The sequence below is a fragment of the Ruditapes philippinarum genome, unplaced genomic scaffold (assembly GCF_026571515.1).
Source record: "Ruditapes philippinarum isolate M1 unplaced genomic scaffold, ASM2657151v2 ctg981_1_1_1_1, whole genome shotgun sequence".
Classification (NCBI taxonomy): Eukaryota; Metazoa; Mollusca; class Bivalvia; order Venerida; family Veneridae; genus Ruditapes; species Ruditapes philippinarum.
In genome coordinates this window covers 210-21375 of record NW_026855378.1, presented here as the reverse complement: position 1 = coordinate 21375, position 21166 = coordinate 210, and the positions used below count along the sequence as shown (strand labels likewise).

The following is a 21166-nucleotide window of genomic DNA, read 5'->3' as shown; positions in this document are numbered from 1 at the left end:
CGGCTGTGAGCAATTAGGGGAAAACTAGCCAGTGGACACATCAGCATTCACATACTTGCTGATAAGCATGTCACGCTCATCAGCAGTTTTGTTAGTTCACTTTCCTGCCTTGTCAGATATTGCTAGCAGCCATTTTGTACAGCGACGCAGAACATGCCAATGATATGCACATCTAGGGATGGTACTGATCACTCCTGTGAAGTTTTCATTGAAATTTCACCAGCAGCTTGATCTGTGAAAGCCGGACAAGATTTTTCTATTTACATCTCTGGTGACCATTTGTGCAGCGAAGCAGAACATGCCGGCAATATGCACAACTAGGGATAGTACTGATCAATCCTGTGATGTTTGGTTAAATCCTACAAGCAGTTTAACCTGTGAAAATCGGAGAAGATTTTCTATTTTTAGCTCTAGCCATTTTGTGAAGCAAAGCAAAATGTGAACAACTAGGGACGGTACTCTTCACTCTAGTACTCTCGACCCGTAAATGCCTGACAAGCTTAATGTGGACACACAGACGGCGAAGGCATAAACAATATCTCACAAAAGTTTTGGGAGACATAAATATATACTAATCTAACTTTAAAATTAAAACTCTGACAAAAATGTTTAAACAGGAAAATGCCGATGATATGCCCTACTAAAACTGGCACTGACCATTCCTGTAGGTTTGGATGAAATTGCACTTGTAGTTTCTGAGTAGTCTGGGCGAGTTTTATGAGCGACGTACGTACGTGCAGACAGACATATGACTGAATTGTGATAAAAGGCCATTTCTACTGTTATTTTATTTTGTATAATAGAGGACCATTGGTCCCTTTCTCTATTGTTACGGAATAAACTCTATTGTTCTCTTTTGTTCTGTTTACTTTGCCCCCTATCTCTATTCTATAGTGCTGACAGACAGACGACGGAGAAGTGATTCCAGTATGCCACCACTACTCAGTAGTAGGCGACTCAATAATGTTGGCTGGATATATTTTTGTAGTATTGTAAAAATAGGACTAAACATCTAGAATTTTGGACTGAACCACCTTAGACATTTGATGATTAGATTTTCATTACTTTTGTCCCCAGACAGATATTTCAGGAATAACTTAAAACTAAAGCAAATGGCATGGACTCACATTTTTTATTTCATTCCAAATTATACAAAAGAGCCACAGCCTAGCGGAAGCCGAGCTTGACTTTTCTTATTTCCAAGAGAGAAAAATATTATAGCAAACAGTACTCCTAGAATACACAATTTTCTTGTCAAAAATAAAATTCATTTTTCATATTTGACTTTACAGCAGCACGCCTCCAGTTTCATGCCAATTTTCATGACAATTTTGAAAATGTATTAAAAAGTGTAATATTGTGAAGTAACCAAAAGAAAGCAATTTACACATAATAAATGACACTTCCAACCCACGTTACTACCAAAATGGGTGAAAATATGCAGAGATAACCCTTACTAACGCAGTAGAAATACAGTTATAAATTATAAATACTGAACAATCAGTCATTAATCACACATCACATGTAATTTTTTCCTGAATCTTAAATCTTTTTACTTTTCCAAACCTCTAAATATATTTTCCCCAAATTTGATATTATAGAAACATTTGTGCTCATCTGGAGGCATGTAGCTTTAATGATCAATGTAGTTAAAAGGTCAAGTTAACATTTGAATAAGACATCAAGTCAGTTTTGTCAAAATAGCTCATTTTTTTGCTTGATGGTCAAGGTCAATTAAAGGTCAAGGCAAAATCAGAATAATTCAACATGTCCGTCTTGTCATATGTGCTCTTTTGTCTAAGTATGAATCAAATCCATTAATAAAATACAAAGTTATGACAAATAAAGAACATTTCAATTATTTGACCTTAACGTCAAATAAAAGTCTATGTCATATCAGAATAATTGAACATGTCAGTTTTGTCATTCTGAAGTTGTTAAACAAAACTGTAAATAAATCAAGTAAGGAATTCACTGTTCGAATATTCGTTTTTCATGTTCGAATATTCGTTTTTACAAAATTTGTCCCAGTATTTCTCTTTAACGTAGTACCCGAAATTGAAAAGTTTGAATACTATACTACTTAAATATCAAAGTATGGAGACAATCCATTCATAAGTAACAAACTTTTAGCCAATTTTAGCAAAAATTAAGCAAACTTTGAATATTTGACCTTGAAGGTCTAGGTCATTTATGAGTCAAGGTCAACTTCATTATGATCTACTTGAAGGTCTTGTCAAAAGGGTTGTTGAGTCAAAGAATGAAGACAATTCATTCAGTAATAAAAAAAAATAATGACAATGTTGAAGTTACTGGAAGGCAAACAACATCAGCGACAACAACACGACAGTAGCAAAGGCTCGAAATTTATCTTGGAGAAAAAAATCGAGCTAAAAATGAACACTATATATTTTTTGAACACATAAGTACACTAAATTATCCAGTTATGATCTTTCAATACCCCAAAAATCATCTCATTATCTTAAGTATAAACATGATTTCATGTACAAAATGACACATTATTCATTACATCAAATGTTTACAACAAAACAAAAATACCAATTACATGAATTATGTTATAATATTAAGGATATTACACCAGCTGCAGGTACAGAGAGGAATTTCTAGCTCGAGGGTTACTGTTTATGGTGGTAACAAGACTCTGTCGTTTCCACTAAACAGTTTCCATGAGTCAGATATTCCAGTCTGTGATGACAGCTGATGTATGATTTTTTTTTATAACATATCAATCATAATTCGAAAAGAAATTACGAAAACTAATGTTAACATGTGGTAGAACTTTTTTCTTATAGTAGCATATGAATTTTCAACTTCCTGTTTAATGACAAAATGACATCTCCCTAAAATGCCTTTAAATGGCAATTCATTCAAAAGGTTCACATGAATGAAATCATTAAGAGCACGCAACCTGTCTTACACAGGAAGTATTTGTTTGTTTGTTTGCTTCATTTTACGCCTTTTTCCAACAGAATTTCAGTCATATAGGCGGGCAGTTTCCTAACCATCGTTCCTGGAGAGTTACACCAGTACTAGACAACCTTCCTCCGCGCTAAACTACCAAAGCATCTCCCGGGGATCGAACCCACGCCAGAGAGGTGACTGGATTAGAAGTCATCGACTCTAACACCTCGACCACAGAGGCGGTTACTTACACAGGAAGTAAGACAGGTTTTTCTAGCACCAGTGTAAACAGCAGATAACACTGTCTGGTATGCAAGAATAAACATGACTGAATGACAATTATATTTAAGTAATATCAGAAATGAGTTTTAAGTGAAAAAAATGAAAATACAACCAATTTTACCATTGTTATGTGACACCTCCATGTTTTTATCATGGTTCTAGGTCATGCATGTAACACATTTTATTTTGGTGGTTGATACTTATGCCTAGATTATTTTAACCAACTAGGAATTGATGGGATACAAAAGAAATACATGTATTACTTATCAATTTTAACCTTTTTGACCGCTTAGACATTGACCTTTGATAAAAAAAAAATCATGATGGTTAGCTAAGAAATATAAAAAATCATCAAATACAATGTCAAAGGATATGGTAAGGCTACATTAACAATTCCATTTAATATGAATGTAACAAGCATATTTCCCGCCCCAGACATTGAACTTAAAAAAAATAAGAACATTTCTACATAAAAATGCATACTTTTAAAACAAAATGAGAGAAAAAAATCGTATATACAATGACTAAATTTTACATCTTGTCACAAAACATTTAAAAAAAAAACAACTTATTCATTATACAAGGTAAAATCATGAAATAGTTTAAAACACAATAAAAATTGTTGCATATCAAACTATGCAATGCTTGAAAATCTTTTCATTAAATGATGTATACATATTTTTTCAATTATGAATATCTTTTTTTTAATGAGCCTTCAAAGATATTCAAAATTGAAAATTATGGTTTATTTAACAAATGTTAACAAACATTGCATACCTTGTGGAATTTGTTATATACCTCGAGGTTGACCACAAGACTGCAGTAACTCACATGAAATAAAGAAGGACTTACAACAGTTTTACGGTCAACCCTATAGCTATGATTCTCTCAGTGCTAAAGCTAAACTTTTTTAACTGTCTCATTACTTACTATGCAGTTATAATACTTTTGCTCAATGACAACAAATCAAGGAATAAAAATGTAAACAGCATGATATTATCAATACATAAAAATCATTATGAGGGAAAAAAAAGAAACAAAACTATAGAATCATACAACATGATAACAATCTAACTTAAATGTAATAAAAAAAACACCCTCAAATGGTGCTCATAAGTAAATTACAAATAATGGTTTTTAAATAAAACATAAAAACAGTGTTTCTATAAAAACAAATTGCTTAAAAGAATACACACAAATAAGCAAATTAAAATAATTTGCGACCAGCATCGATCCAGAAAGCATTCGCGCAGTCTGATCAGGATACATGCTGTTGGCTATCAGTTTCTCTACTTGTTATATGGTTTGTAAGCGGACAGCATGGATCCTGATCAGACTGCTCGGATGCGCAGGCTGGTCTGGATCCATGCTGGTCGCAAACGCACTATGTTGGTTTTGTCGTGACGCGGCACATATAGATAATTGATCAATGGTGGAATGTCTGTTGCATAAGCACAACTTTGAAATGCTCAAAATGAGCTAAAATTCTTACAAAATAAATCTATTTATTATATAAGACAATAACAAGCTCTTTTTATTAATTGTTTACCTGAGTCACATCAACAATATCAACATCATTTTGATAATTGCCAAAACCATTAGTCAAAAGATAAGAACAAGGTTGAACATTTGCAAACTCAACGGAGAGAATATGTAAATAATTTGATAATTACACATTTTTAATTGAAATGGCATTGACTGTTTCAAATTCATTGGTTTAACTGTAATGTTTACTCAATGACTGGAAAATATTTGCATACCTCAGTCAGACAGTGCTGCATATCCAATGGATGGACTATAATCACAATTGCATTGCTAATTTTATGGCTATGTTGTGTTGCAAAATCAAGCACCAAACTGTATTGCATATTCAATATGTTAAACATATTGCATTCAATCACAGCACTGCATTACTGGACAATGTTGCATATTTCAGGGCTAGACAGGATTGTATATACAAAATATTTAGACAGCGTTGCAAATCTAAGTGTTGAATTATGTTACTTATATAATACAAAGTTAACTAGAAATGTATCAATCGGACGAGGATTGCCCTCCATTCCACTGTTTTATTGGTCTACAGATGAACAGCTTGACAGACAAACAAGCAAAAATCTATATGCCCTCTCCTAATAAATAAAAGTGTTGCATATCCATAGGTTGAACCATGTGGCAAGTTCTTTGGCTGAACTGCATTACAAATTCTATAGGATTGCTTACTATAATACAAATGAACTGGCTTGCCTGCTTTGCAAATTCAAAGGCTTCACTGTATTGTATAACCAAAGGCTAATATTGCAAATTCAGTAAGTTATTGAACTGTTCTATGTTCACATGCACACTCATTAGGAGCATGCTTGCCATATACACAAAAGGTTATTGTCCGTTCCACACACCATATATTCTCCATCAGAACTTTGTCCTAAACAATTAATGACCACATCCTGAAAAAAAACTCTAGCTGTAACTATTGATACAATAAAATTTAACAATCTTAGTTCCCAAGATTCGTGTTGACTTCCTGAAACACAATTTAGCAATCAAACTTTTAAGCAATAGAAGATACCTGTACACATACGAAAATTGTTTCAGAATAAATTTAAACATTCAGCTGACTTATCTAGATCTTTCATCAATATGTAAAGAAGACATAGATTCGACATAGCTGAATATGCATACTTTTCTTTAGTGTCAAAATCATGTACTCATAAATTTAATAAAAACATCTTGTATCAGTTGGAAGACTTCAGACCATACCGCATTTTCAGTCTGACATAAGACATGCGGGACAAACTAAAAGTTAGGCCATCCTTAATAATATATATGTTTGCTATTGCCGACCCAGAGTTATAAGGAGTGGGTCGGTAGGTAGGCTTTTTTTTTTTTTTTTTTTTTTATATGATTTTTACTGAACGTAAGTTAATACGCTTAGTACGTTGTAGCAGATTGTGGAAATTTGGACTACGTACACTATCATCATCGGCGACGGCAAAACTTACATGTAAAAGACTGTCAAAAACAATAAAAAAACATGTTCACTAGTAATCATAACATGAAATAAAAAAAATGACTATGTGGACATAAATTCAAGCATGGTCAAATTACCGATGTGATAAACTTCTCCTGCGTAAATATTCCCGTACGAACTGGAAAAATTATAGTGGATCACCAGGACATATCGTTCTATCGGGTGATCATTACTCAATTTATTACACGTCTGTAAAAAATAACACACGCAAGATTTGTCTCCTATAATTTCTGAATGGCGGATATTTGCACCCCTGTTTTAAAAATGTTAAAATATTTCATTGTTAGTTACCGAAAATTATCGCCGATTGTTGAAATTCCATAGCGCTAAAAGACACAAAAACACTCGCGCAAAAAGTAGCATCCATAAATAAAAGGAATATAATGTTTCCATTGTTAAATAATAAATACAAAATTTACACACGAAATGACCTCTGACAAATGACTGGTCGGCTCTTCTGAAGAATCTGTGAATCTTTGATGTTTACACACCTGTAGTTGTTGCCGAATCATCAAAGAAGTGCAGACACTCAATTGACTTCCACCTCAGTTTTATATATCAGAAAAAGACTGTCATTTCTTTTTGTCAAGGAATGATTACACATGTTTAATTATTGCTCAAGTAAAAAAAAAATTTTGGATATTTATTGTGTCAATATTATTGACATATTATTAATCGGAAGTTCATTTTGACATGGAGTTTAATTAGACGTATGTATATTTGTGATTTTGATTGTGATATTTTATTTACATTTTTACGATCTTGAAGATATTGTGCAATACTTGTGTCTGCTATCAAAGCAACAATGCATATGAAAGGACCACAGCTTCCAAAAATTTATTTTTTCGGTCAATTTTATGACATTATCCCCGCTGCTACCAGAAATGTTTCATTGCATGGGCTAAGTATTTAATCTGTGTCAGCAGTCATCAACAAACGAACATGTACTCCAAAGCACATTAAAATTACCACATGGTAAACTAGTGACCATATAAATGCTTTACAAATATTCATTAATTGAACAAACATTATTTTTAATCCCGTTTTGATACGTTCTATTATTAGTTAATTCAACTTAATTGCCGCGCGCATGCAGTACTGCGTGACGTAAGGAAAATATCCTTCCCTGGTTGGTCGCTATTTATGTAAATACTTTAAATAGTAATGCACAGAATGCCCTCATGAATGATCACTCGTTACTTGACATATTAAATGTGTGATTTTCCTCCGATTTTATTATTGTTTTCGAGGGAATTTTTTAGGTCGAATGCCCTGGCTGATTTGGCGGAAATAAAAAAAAATCTGATTTTTTTAAGCTGAAAAAAACTTTTGAGTCGGGGCATTTTCGGTGGGTCGGCCGGCAATAGCAAACAGATAATTTTTTAAGAGTGGCCTTATATGAACACCTAAATGGGCTTCTGTTACAAAGGTCATGGTTCCAGTAGTTCTTCATTACTTTTTATTTCTGTTTTGGCTATAAGTCACACAAACACAGGTAGGGCCATACTCCTGGTGAATGATAATTCAGGTGAGTACAACCACCAACCTTCTAAAAGCTAGCTGGATATCTTCCCCTCATGAAAGAATCCAAAGTCAATGGCGGGATTCTGGCCCACAGCATTGAGGGGCAAGTGATTTGAAGTCAGCCAATTTGACCACTCAGCAAAGTAGGCCCCTTTTAGTAAAAGTAATACAGATACTAATTTCTACCTATTCTTGACTAACCTTTTTCTCTGTAACATCTTTCATACTTTCTTCATAGTTTGTATCAATATTCAAGTCTGGGTACTCTAATGTCTGAAATTTAAATATGCATCATAAATCATTATGAACATTATTAAATTTTGTATAAGTAACATGCAAACTGATCAAATTTGAATCTACAGCTGAATGATTTATCTAATAATAACAAGTGACAAGAAATTGTCCCAAAACCAGGTTTTCACTTAATATGCCACATGCAGCTGCTAAAATCTATGCCTAGTTTTGTTAATCTTTACCAGTCCGAATCCAACATGATTTCTCATTCAGCAGTGAGAGACAAGTGGCCATTAGACTTGATCAATGTTGGATATCAGTTCTGAGTTGTCACAGAGAAATTTCTCCTTGCTCAAGATTGAACCAGCAACCCTTGGATAACTAAACCAATATCTCTCTATTGAGCGTAATGGGCAGACTAAACTCTTAAGCAAACAAAATAAGTCTCTTATCACACATGAGCATAAACATAAGTAGATCAAGATGATCAAAGTAGAAATACTTGAAAACTTTACTAACAAGGGAGGGCAGTAACACCTCATCACAATTTTTCTTCTTGCTGACAACTGACTTTAAGTTATACATGTAGATGTTTCCTTTGTCATCACCCACACTAAGAATATCTGAAAATAGGGAAATAATATAAATAATTTTGATATCACTGACAGGGCAACAAATAATAATATGCTAACATTGTAAAACAGAATGATGATTGTTTTGCACAGTCCTAGAAAATGTCATTTTATAACCATGGAGTGCAAGATGGGTCACATGATTTGAATGACACCATTTCGCCATTGTTACAAAAGGTTTTCATTTTCATCTGAGGCAACAGATATGCCAACGAAAACAACCTATTTTGCCAAAGGTCAACAGAGATATTTAAATCTATAGGCTGAAAATACAACCAATTTTAACAGTATTTCAAATGATGCTATGGATCGACAAATCTGTTAATAAAAGAAGCTGTAAATTCACACAAAATCTTATGACAATAGTGTTAGATAAAATGTAAGATGCAAGACAAATAAATGCATGCCCCTTGTATTTATGGGAAGGTTCATCAATTCATTGGTATCTTTAGCATTTAACCCTTACCCTCAGTAATTACAAATATACTACATGATGATTATGCATGTATCTTGGTTGGTGATTAGGAAATAGATATCAATTCTGAGTGCATTGTTGTAGAATAATGCACGGTTTGAGTTCAAATGCGTAGTAATATAATCACGAAGGCCAATAGGCCTTCGTGATTAATTACAAAGCATTTGAACGAAAAACGTGCATTATTATACAATAATGCACAAATAATTAATATCTATTTCCATTCTAACACGTCAAGAAAAAATAAAATTATCATTATCAAGTTGGACTTTATTTTGGGTGGTTAAATAAAGGCTGTTCCAGTGGGTTGAAACAAAACTGTCGTTAAATCTACTGTGTGTAGAAACATTTTCTGAATAACGAATTTTGAAAACGTTGATAAAACTTTGTTTGTTTATTTCATTTCACAGCGAAATACAAATCATTAAAAGTGAAATAAATTTAAAACTCATTAAAATTGAGTACTTGATTTGATTGTTTTGCTTGTGATGTTTGGCGCTACATTGTGACGTCACGTAAACAACACTTTAAACGTCTGTACAGCGTTAACAACTGAATTAAAGATATTGGTGTTTGGATTCATTTTCTTAGTTAGACCATTTTCTTTCACAACAAAATTCGACAAAAAATTGTTTTTATTTATCAGATTTTTCAAACAAAATGGCGCCCTCAATGTGAAAATACACAGGGAGATAAAAAGAATGGGGAGTGCATTGTTGTAGAATAATGCACGCTTCGGGCCTTCTCTGTTTATATAGAAAAAATTCCGATAGTGTTAGAATTGTAGTTTTCACTCCGGATTATGGCAGTAAGCCACACTGAATTTATCAGAGAACAGTTCAGCCACCACATTGTTCCTAGGCAGACTCAAGTAGTTTACCAGTTTTAGTTGCCTTCACCTTTGTAATGAACTAATTATTTCTGTGCATGCCAGTGCAGAAGTATAGTGCAAATGAACATAGGAAGTATTTCATGATCAATCACAATGAAAGTGACCTGTACTGTTTGGGAATCGAACTTGGATCGCCCGATTCACAGCCCAGCACTCTACCTATTGAGCTAACCGACAGCTTTTTTTGCATATACAGTGCACTCCGGATACAACAAGATCGTCGGGACTTCGCATGATTCCTCGTTATAACCGGGTCTCGTTGTAACCGGGACAGAACAAATTGAGAAATCTAAAACTGTCGAGCATCATTTTTTCTACTTTCGCTTTCGCATGCATCCTTTTTGAAGAGTATATAATGGGAGGTAACTCTTTGCAATCAAAAGTTTTTGTTTTATTTAAATATACATGTATATAAATTCTCTAAGTTCAAAAAAGGGGTTAAATTAAGTTTATATAAAGTTTATAAGCAGAGTTTACTGTATATATTAACATACAAACCTTTACATGTGTGAAGATACAGGTAATCTACAGCAGTGTTTATATACTGTAGTTCTGCCATTGGTGAGACTAGAATTCTGTAAGGTTTAGGTCCTTTAAATCCACCATCTGTATGGGGCTCAAGGTCCCAAAGGTATAATCTATTCTCGTCCACACACTTAGTTACTGAAATTATAGAATGATAGCTTAAACTATTTAAATATAACAAGTGGCGGCGTGGCCGAGTGGTTAACACATAGAACTAGTAATCTAAGGATTGCTGACCGCGTGGGTTCAAACCCTGTCAGGGGCAAGCCGTTGTTTCCTTGAGCAAGAAACTTTACATTCATTGCTTAGTACTGGTTGGTTCCAGGAACAGATTTGAGAGTGTTTCAATAAGCGTATAGCTTCCAACACAAACTAAAATAAATTTGTTAAACTAACTCAATTTTGACAAGGAGACCTGCTTATTGCAAAGTGAATTCACCGAGACAAGACGTCTGTTCGATAAACAGTTACGACGCGCTGAACGAGCCTACAAACGAAATCTTTCGATCGACATTGAGAGTACTTGCACAAATGACCCTAGAGCATTCTGGGATCATATTAAAAATCTTGGTCCGAAACGGAAACCTTCGACACCTCTTGAAGTGCATGATGATAACGAAGATATCATTCACGATAGTGTATTTGTGTTTAAAAAATGGTCTTGGGAAGACCTATATAATGTAAATGAAAATTGTGATCATTTTTATAACCAGTTTTATGAGGAAGTTCTCAGAGAAAAACGTTTTATGGAAAATCAGATGCTCGACCCTTTATTATTGATAAAATTCCATGTGAAGTGTTAAATTTACCAATCATAATAGATGTACTCCATTCACATTTTTGCTTGTGTTTTGATACTGGTATTATACCAAGTATATGGCGAAAAGCAATGATTGCCCCTATATCAAAAGATATTACTAAAGATAAACGTATACCCTTGAATTACAGAGGAATAAGTTTACTCTCGGTGGTTAGCAAATTATATTCAGCTGTGTTAAATAATAGACTATGGAAACATTTAGAAGATCAAGAGTTACTTGTTGATGAGCAGAACGGATTTCGTTCAAAACGGTCGTGTGAGGACCATGTTTATACCTCATGTACTATTATTAGAAATAGACTTTTAAGTAAACTTGATACATTTGGAACTTTTATTGATATAAAAAAGGCATTTGACTTTGTCAATAGGGATATTCTTTTGTATAAACTTTTGTCTAATAGTATAAATGGAAAATTTTATAACTCGATTAAGGCCATTTTGACGGATACATCGTCTTGTGTTAAGTTAAACGGTATGTTAACTGACTGGTTCCCGACTCTGTCTGGCGTGAAGCAAGGAGACAGCGGATCGCCAACAATCTTTGCTTACTTCATAAACGATCTAGCTGAAGGTTTAAAGACTCTTAACAAGGGTGTACAGTTTAATAATGATATACTTTGTTGTTTGTTTTATGCTGATGACATTTTATTGTTGTCTGAGAATGAACAAGATATGCAAGACATGTTAGATTATGTTCATGAATGGTGTCGGAAATGGCGACTTATTATCAATAATGAAAAGTCAAAGGTTGTGCATTTCAGAAATAAGGGTAAAAATAGAAGTAATTTTCAATTTAGAATAGGCGATTGTTTTGTATTGTTTACGGATATGTATAAATATTTGGGTGTTAATTTACATGAGCACTTAGATTTTACTCAAACTGCCGAATTGTTGTCTAAATCTGGTGGCCGAGCACTTGGTGCAATTTTTTCTAAAGTACATAATTATAAAGATGTTGGCTTTAAAACATTTACTAAAATGTCCTATTCATGTGTTGTTCCTGTAACAGATTACTGTTCCTCAATATGGGGTTTTAAATATTAAAACAAAATAGATATGACGCAAAACAGAGCAATAAGATATTTTATGGGTGTGCATAAATTTGCACCATTATTAGCAATAAATGGTGATATGGGTTGGATTTCCACTCAACATAGACGTTGGGTTAACATTTTACGATTTTGGAATCGACTTGTAAATATGCCGGACGATAGGCTTCCAAAAAAAATGTTCTCCTATGACTACAATTGTTTTGGAAAAACATTGGTGCTATGATGTAAAGACTATATTGCAAACAAATTCAAATATCACATTACTTATGAAAAACAAGTTACCTGTAAATCTAAAAGATGTTGAAGATGCATTGTTTGTTAAATATAAAATGGATTGGTGTAATAATGTTAGAAATGTTGCCAAACTTAGAACATATATTGAATTAAAACAACATTATAATACTGAAAAGTATTTGCTTTGGTCATTAACTAAGATTGAACGGTCTCATTTAGCCCAATTCCGATGTGGTATACTTCCATTAAAGATAGAAACAGGAAGATATGTCAGTTTAAATGTAAACGAAAGATTTTGTCATTTTTGTCCAGTTTAATGTTGTAGAAGATGAGACTCATTTTCTTTTAAACTGCATTAAATATAATGACTTACGACAGAACCTTTTATCAAAATGTAAAGATAGAAATCCTGATTTTGAACATATGTCTGAAGTAAATAAGTTAGTATATGCTGTCAATTATCATTATGTGCATGTGGCTAAATTTTTAGTTGAAGCTATGAACAGAAGAAGGATGTCTCTGTACAGAAATTAATTAAACTAGAACTGCCACTATCATGGCGTGAATACCCCCGCATACCACTTTGTCAGAATCAACAGTGGCCATTTAGAGCTCAAGGACAACCTCCCTGCCAAATCTGAGGTTACTAAGCCAGTGCATTGCTAAGTTATGTATTCTACATGCTTCAAATGTGAAAATGTCAAAATCAATACATTGCGGACAGGACATACTCTAGCAATTGAGAAGAAAAGCTTTTTTTTTGTCAAGGTCCCTGTGACCTTGACCTTTGACCCAGTGACCTCAAAATCAATAGGGGTTACCTTATAGTCATGACCAACATCCATGCCAAATATGAAGACTGTGGGTCAAAGGAATCTAAAGTTATTGGGCAGACAAACTTTTTGAAGTCAAGGCCCCTGTGACCTTGACCTTTGACCTGGTGACCTCAAAATCAATAGGGGTCATCTACTAAGCATGACTAACCTCCATTCCAAATATGAAGACTGTAGGTCAAAGGAATCTTAAGTTATTGGGCGGACAAGCTTTTTGAAGTCAAGGCCCCTGTGACCTTGACCTTTGACCTCAAAATCAATAGGGGTCATCTACTAATCATGACTAACCTCCATGCCAAATATGAAGACTGTGGGTCAAAAGAATCTTAAGTTATTGGGGCGGACAAGCTTTTTGAAGTCAAGGCCCCTGTGACCTTGACCTTTGACATGGTGACCTCAAAATCGATAGGGGTCATCTACTAATCATGACTAACCTCAATGCCAAATATGAAGACTATGGGTCAAAGGAATCTTAAGTTATTGGGCGGACAAGCTTTTTGAAGTCAGGGCCCCTGTGACCTTGACCTTTGACCTGAAAATCAATAGGGGTCATCTACTACTCATGACTAACCTCCATGCCAGATATGAAGACTGTAGGTCAAAGGAATCTTAAGTTATTGGGCGGACAAGCTTTTTGAAGTCAAGGCCCCTGTGACCTTGACCTTTGACCTAGTGACCTCAAAATCAATAGGGGTCATCTACTAATCATGACTAACCTCCATGCCAAATATGAAGACTAAGGGTCAAAGGAATCTTAAGTTATTGGGCGGACAAGCTTTTTGAAGTCAAGGCCCCTGTGACCTTGACCTTTGACCTCAAAATCAATAGGGGTCATCTACTAATCATGACTAACCTCCATGCCAAATATGAAGACTGTGGGTCAAAGGAATCTTAAGTTATTGGGCGGACAAGCTTTTTGAAGTCAAGGCCCCTGTGACCTTGACCTTTGACCTAGTGACCTCAAAATCAATAGGGGTCATCTACTAATCATGACTAACCTCAATGCCAAATATGAAGACTGTTGGTCAAAGGAATCTTAAGTTATTGGGCGGACAAGAAAAAACCGACGGACAGCCGGACGGAAGTTCTAACAGGAGAGTAATTATGTGGCTACTCTATTGTTCTTTTTAGCCACACAAAAGAAAATAGCCACATAAAAGCATTACGGAATGAATGACATCAAAGAGAAAGAACAGTTACCTATTGTCCCTCTAGCCACATAATTACTCTCCTGTGAGTGCAGCCGGACAGCCGGACGGACGGACAAGCTGATTCCAGTATACCCCCCTTACAACTTTGTTGTGCGGGGGTATAAAAATGTTGTAAATGTATTTGCTCTAATGATATGTACATGAATGACAACTGTATATGTATCATATATGTGATTTGATACCGAAAGTAATTGGAAAAAAGTAAACTTGTATACTTCCTATTTCTCTTATAATGCAGATGTTATTATGTCCAAGAACATTTAAATCACTATTTGTTCGTGCATGTATATAATTAGTTAATATCTAAATTATGTTATAAATTGTATATTTTTGAAAATGATTAAATAATTAAGTGACTTGTAGGCCCAACGTGGCCGGGTGTTGTAAAAACAAGAGCTGTCCGTAAGACAGCGCGCTCGACTTTTTTATTGCTTGCCAATAAAAAAAGTTTTTGCAGTAAAAGGCAATACAAGAATCTCTGTATTTTTAAAGTGAACAATGGCCATGAGCATTAAGATATTTAGTGAAGAATTATTTTACTGAATTGTGTGATACCCTTGAACACTGCAGCAAAGTTTGAAATGTTTAAGTCAAAAGAGGGCTGGTAAGAAAGAAAAAAAAACTGAGTTGAGCCTTAAATAAATTTAATAGTATTAAACCCACTTTGAGAGAATAATTTCAAGTACAAAAAGAGAAAAATAACTAGTTGTTTGATACCCTTGAATATTACAGCAATGTTTATATGACATAATTTATGGTAAAGTGAAACAAGTGGATAGGAATGAATTTTTTTAAGATTTTTTAAGTTTTTTAGTGCTTGCCTATAATACAAAACATTGACAGTTAAGGGCCATAATTCAAATAAAATCTTTGACAGAATTACCTTCTCCTGGACATGTTTGGGAATCATGATTGTAAACAAGTATTCCAACTTTCAAATTAATATCTCAAACAGTTCAGTCAAAAAGTGGACTGGTACTAAAAACTTAACCAAGATTCTAAGTCGATAAAAGGCCTTAATTTTTAAAACAAATCCTTGACAGAGTTACCTTCTCTTTTGCGTACAGATGGGGTAATGATGTGAAATAGCATTAAAAGTTTCAAAGCAATATCTCAAAGGGTTAAGGCAATAAGTGGATTTTACCCATATTCAATGTATTTTCTAAGTCAAAAAGGGGCATAATTCTGTCAAAAACCTTGACAGAGTTATGTCCTCTTGTCTGTTGATGAAGGTCGTGATGGTAAACAAGTATGGTCAGTTTCAAAGCAATACCTCCAATGGTTTTGAAATAAAGTGAGGTGGTACAAAAAACTTAACCAAGCTCAATACACTTTCTAAGTCAAAAAAAGGGCCATAATTCTGTCAAAAACCTTGACAGAGTTATGTACTCTTGTCTGTAGATGGAGGTTATGATGGTGAACAAGTATGGTAAGTTTCAAAGCCATACTTGTAATACTTCTGAAATAAAGTGGGGTGGTACGAAAAACTTAACCAAGGTGTGACGCCGACGCCGGGGCGAGTAGGATAGCTCCCCTTTTCATAGAAAAGTCGAGCTAATAAAAATGTATCGTTATTATGTATGTACATAACACAATGTCACTATAATAAAATTTACTTATCTTATCTTATCTTATCTTATTAAGAATTGAAAAACACTAATGAAGTATCATACAAACTTTATTTCTGTCTCTGAATAAAGCTATATCTGATTAATTTTGTTTTCAAAAAATATCTGAACAGTAAAATTATGTTGTTTCCATGATCTTTTGGTTGATTCTAGAGAAAAATTAGTCTCTATTATTTAACAGACACGGTTATTGTATGCACAAAAAATGTTCTTAAACAAAATATCATTCTGCTATACACTTTGAAGCATTCTTTTTTTTAAAAATTCAAATAATTTTTGCAGCATTAATATAGCTTTACACAGTAAACAGCTAAATCTTCATTATTCTATTACAATGGAATGAATCTGTTGTTTGTTTGCCTGTTAAAATGCCCCTTGACCAGGGATTAAAATGATTTGTTTTGTTTTTGGTTTTACGTCACAACAACACAGTATAGGTCATATCGCGACATTCCAGCTTTACTGGTGGAGGAAGACCTCAGGTGCCCTTCCGTGCAAAAATGATTTAAATCTCACATGTTCTCTCATATTTATGAGAAGAACTTGAGAGAATTTGTAGCAGAATGAGTAGAAAAATCTAACCTAGTCATAGAATTCAGAAGCTACTTGTCCTTCAGGACCAGTGGCTCTCAACTTTTTTTATTTATCCCCGTCTATACCAAATTAAGTTGTTCTGTCATGACTTACAGAGAGCAAACCTTATAGTCCTTTAGGTAAAGGAATAATCAATGGTAAAAGCAGTTACCTATACAGTTATTTGAGAGTAAAGCTAGTCCATCTATCACAACAGGTTCATCATCATCATCCAACTTGGGATGTACAAACTCAAAATCTGGAACCCTGGAATATTCAATAAGAATTCAATTAAAATATGTACTGTTTCAATGTTTGTATGACACCATTTTCCTGGGCACATATTTATTATCTATTCTAGTGTTATATATTTGAGCCGTGTCACGACAAAACCAACGTAATGGGTTTGCGACCAGCATGGATCCAGACCAGCCTGCGCATCTGTGCAGTCTGATCAGGATCCATGCTGTTCACTTACAAACTCTATAACAAGTAGAGAAACTGATAGCAAACAGCATAGATCCTGATCAGACTGCACAGATGCGCAGGCTGGTCTGGATCCATGCTGGTCGCAAACCCATTACGTTTGTTTTGTAGTGACGCGGCTAATTTTATTTTATATAATTTAAAGGCCCATTAAGCCATCACAATGCTATCATTTATATTTTTTCAAAACTATTTTATTTTTGTTATCTAATTACACTTTCCAAAAACAATTTACTCATTGCTCATATAGATGAACTATCTTTGCTTCTTTTGCTCTTTGGAGATTGGTATAATTAAAGTGAGCTTGTATTATGTATGGAAGTTAAAATACTGCTTTGTTTACATTTTTCTACCTTCATAACACATCATTGCACATTCAACATGACTTTTTGTAGTTGACTTGTTTAACATCTAAGATGCTGTTAATTCATTATCAAAATATCAGGAAATACAGTAATATTAAAGTAATATTGATTTTTGAGGCATAATGTGCGTTTGAAATCTATTTTATATTGTTTCTTATTTCACTTTGTTTTGTTTAATTAGTTGCACCCATTCAGTATAGGTCTTCTCAGGTTCTACAATTATCAATAAAACAAAAGCTTCTTCTAAATATTAAACTTTTATGTTTTTTGTTGTATTCAGTTAAAGTAAATTAGGCTTTAGTGGTGTTTCTTTTAGAGTAACTAAGTTTTTTTTTTGTTGTGTTTTGTTACAATAAGTCAGTTGCTTATGGTGTTATGTTACTTTAAATCTAGTTTTGTGGCAACAAATCACCATAGACCACAGTCTGATTATGTATGAATACATGGCTACGAACTGAGTTTTTTTGCTATTTAGATTCTGAGTTTTCAGTCCGATACATGAAGGCACTGTTTAACATAAATGTCTGCCATGACATTTTTCAAGGGGTCTGAAGGGTACCTCATTTGTTGATGACTTTTTTTTTTGGTACATTAAGCCAGGTTCGTGTAGTGTTTAGACTAAGTAAATCAGGTTTTTGTGGTGTTTTACTGCAGAAAAGCCCCTTTTAACTTGGAAACAAAAAGTAGAATGACATTATGCACATTATATGATCTATAACAATAGTATATTTCTGTTAGAATCAATCAACCATACAAATAGTACTGCTACTTATCACTAATTAATATTGAAAATCCACAACTGTCAAAAATGTGTATATGTATTGTATTCATTACCACAATGTCATATTGTGAACTATGAAATAATTCAGTTGCAACCAAAGTTGAAATGATCTAATTATACATGCAGGTTGTCACTTTCAGTTAACCCTTTTCACTGTGTCAAGTTCAACTTACACATTTAGATTTTTCTCGTTTTTGTACAGTTTTTCCAGCTTCCAGCCATAACAAGAATTCTCACATCCAACAATCAAGACTTCCAGCTCTGAGTTGACAACAAGACATATTGTATCTGTCTTAGGTAATGTCAATACAGCCCGTTGTCTGAAAATATCAATGTTTATTTACATTATCTACTTCCACATAGCAGTCAGTTGAAACTAAAACCCTCAAATTTCAGAAAATAAATATACATAAAATTATGCATTGAAAGTTATGTTTCTTTGTCAAAATTAGAGTGGTGTGGCCTCAAGGATGAGTAGTTAACATAGTGGACTGGTACTCTAAGGATCACTATCCATGTAGGTTCATTAGAGTGGTGTGGCCTCAAGGATGAGTAGTTAACATAGTGGACTGGTACTCTAAGGATCACTATCCATGTAGGTTCAAATCCCATCAGGGGCAAGTTGTTGTTTCCATGAGCAAGAAAATACACTCATTCCTAAGTACTGTTTGGTTCCAGGAACACATTTTAGAATGTGTCAATAAGTTTTTAGTCTCCTACACAATCAAACTAAAATAAATTATACATAAACTAAAATTTACAGTTAAATTCTTGCTATAGCTACAATATATGGTGTCAAAGTACCTTTTGTCATTACAGCCATCTTATCAAAGATTTCGCGTTATTGCATTATCGTTCAGTACAGAACGGAAATCAGAACACATTATCAGTTAGTCCTTCCAAGTGAGTATAAAGTTTTGCTATCACTTTATAAGTAAATCCAACAAGGTGATGCCATAAAAGAAAATACTTTGCATGAACAAGAGGGCCATGATGGCCCTGAAGTCGCTCACCTGTATATAGTGCCCTCAGGGGCGGGGCCAATTTAAACCCCAACAAACTGGGTAAACACCCAGTAGAAGATGTTTCATGCTAAATATCTAAGCTTTAGCTCTTTGATTTTTTTTAAAAGAAGATTTTAAGTTTTTACTACACACATATGGGGAAAAACAATGAACCCCCCCCCCAACCAGGTCCAATTTTCACCCCAGGGTTTTTTTTTAAACAAACTCGGTTTAGGTTTTTACTATAATTACACATTTAGTTAAAAACAATGACACCCCTGGGGCAGGGTCAATTTTGACCCCAGGTCTGTTATTTGAACAAACTTTGTAGACACTCACTTGATGTTTCATGCTTAATATCTAAACTCTAGCTATTTGGGTTTTTTTAAAAGAAGATTTTTAAGTTTTTGCTATACACATATAAGGAAAATCTATGACCCCCGGGGCGGGGCCAATTTTGACCCCAGGGCTTTAATTTGAACAAACTTTTGTAGGCACTTACTAGGAGATGTTTCATGCTTAATATCTAAACTCTATCTATTTGGGTTTTTTTAAAAGAAGATGTTTTAAGTACTTGCTATACACATACATGTATAAAGAAAATCAATGACCCTCAAGGCAGGGCCAAATTTTGACTCCAGGGCTCTTATTTGAACAAACTTGATAGACATCCATTAGAACATGGTTCATGCTAAATATCTAAGCTCTAGCTATTTGGATTCTTTAAAAGAAGATTTTTTTAAGTTTTTACTATATGCATATAGGAAAAATCAATGACCCCCTGGGATGGGGCCAATTTTGACCCCAGGGCTTTTATTTGAACAAACTTGGCAGACACTCACTAGAAGATGTTTCATGCCAAATATCTAAGACCTAGCTCTTTCGGTTTTTCAAAAGAAGATATTTAAAGTTTTTTCCTTTGGTTGTTGTGGCAACTAGAGTTCTGCATGGAATTAAATTCTTTGAACAATTTTTAAAGGTGACCACCAAAGGAACACTGTGTGAAGTTTGGGTGAAATTGGCTTAGTGGTTTATGAGGAGATGTCATTTAAAATTAAAGTTTACGGACGACAGATGAATGGACGGACACAGGACGAAAAGCGATCACAAAATCTCACCCTGTCACAGGTGAGCTAAAAATAATAATTTGAAATTCTATAAAACATCATAAACTTACTTCCATTTGATAGAAAAATCTTTAAAATCTGGCATTCCTATCTCCCACATTATAATCTTGCCATCTTTAGATCCACCTAAAAATGTATCATTTGGTTAAGTTATGCAACATGTATATACATTAGCAAATATGTTCATATTACTGGGCATTGCATATATAATCAAAAACAGGAATCCAATCTCAGTAATTATTGCCATTATATTTTCTTTGATACTGTAAATACTGTAGGAGAAAGAAGTATTTAATGTAATACAAGAACTTTACAGCTTTATTAATGAGAGAATTCCATGGTGCTCAAATTATTATTTCAGAGAAGTTGCTCATTATGTTTGTGTTTTAACCCAGGGGTCTTTGGTTTCAGCATTGTATGAGTCATGAACATGTTTGATTACATGGCACAAGTGCTGATTAGCCTAAAAAAAAAGAGTATTCAAAAGTACAGAAGAACTTTGGAAAGTCAATGTTGAAGGGACTTTCATAAAATCTTC

The 21166-nt window shown here is 34.0% G+C and overlaps 1 protein-coding gene across 1 annotated transcript; it reads right to left on the bottom strand.

The window, feature by feature from the left end:
- Window positions 1-1113: 1113 nt before the first annotated feature.
- LOC132743108 (leucine-rich repeat and WD repeat-containing protein 1-like) lies at window positions 1114-20760 on the bottom strand. Its single transcript, XM_060731620.1, has 7 exons — window positions 20679-20760; window positions 18671-18817; window positions 17038-17132; window positions 10488-10652; window positions 8510-8613; window positions 7958-8029; window positions 1114-5648 (listed from the first exon to the last, which is right to left on the bottom strand). The coding sequence occupies exons 1-7, from the start codon at window positions 20726-20728 to the stop codon at window positions 5550-5552; spliced, it is 732 nt and encodes a 243-aa protein (XP_060587603.1). The 5' UTR covers window positions 20729-20760; the 3' UTR covers window positions 1114-5549.
- Between the last annotated feature and the right edge of the window lie 406 nt (window positions 20761-21166).

Bases quoted from the DNA above. Each gene is read 5' to 3' on its own strand.
- LOC132743108 (XM_060731620.1), bottom strand. From the start codon at position 20,728: ATGTGGGAGATAGGAATGCCAGATTTTAAAGATTTTTCTATCAAATGG. The intron at 8,614-10,487 runs GTTTGTATGTTA...CCCTATTTTCAG, and splicing joins GTATCTTCACACATGTAAAG to ATATTCTTAGTGTGGGTGAT. The intron at 8,030-8,509 runs GTTAGTAAAGTT...TTTAAATTTCAG, and splicing joins AGGTGTTACTGCCCTCCCTT to ACATTAGAGTACCCAGACTT.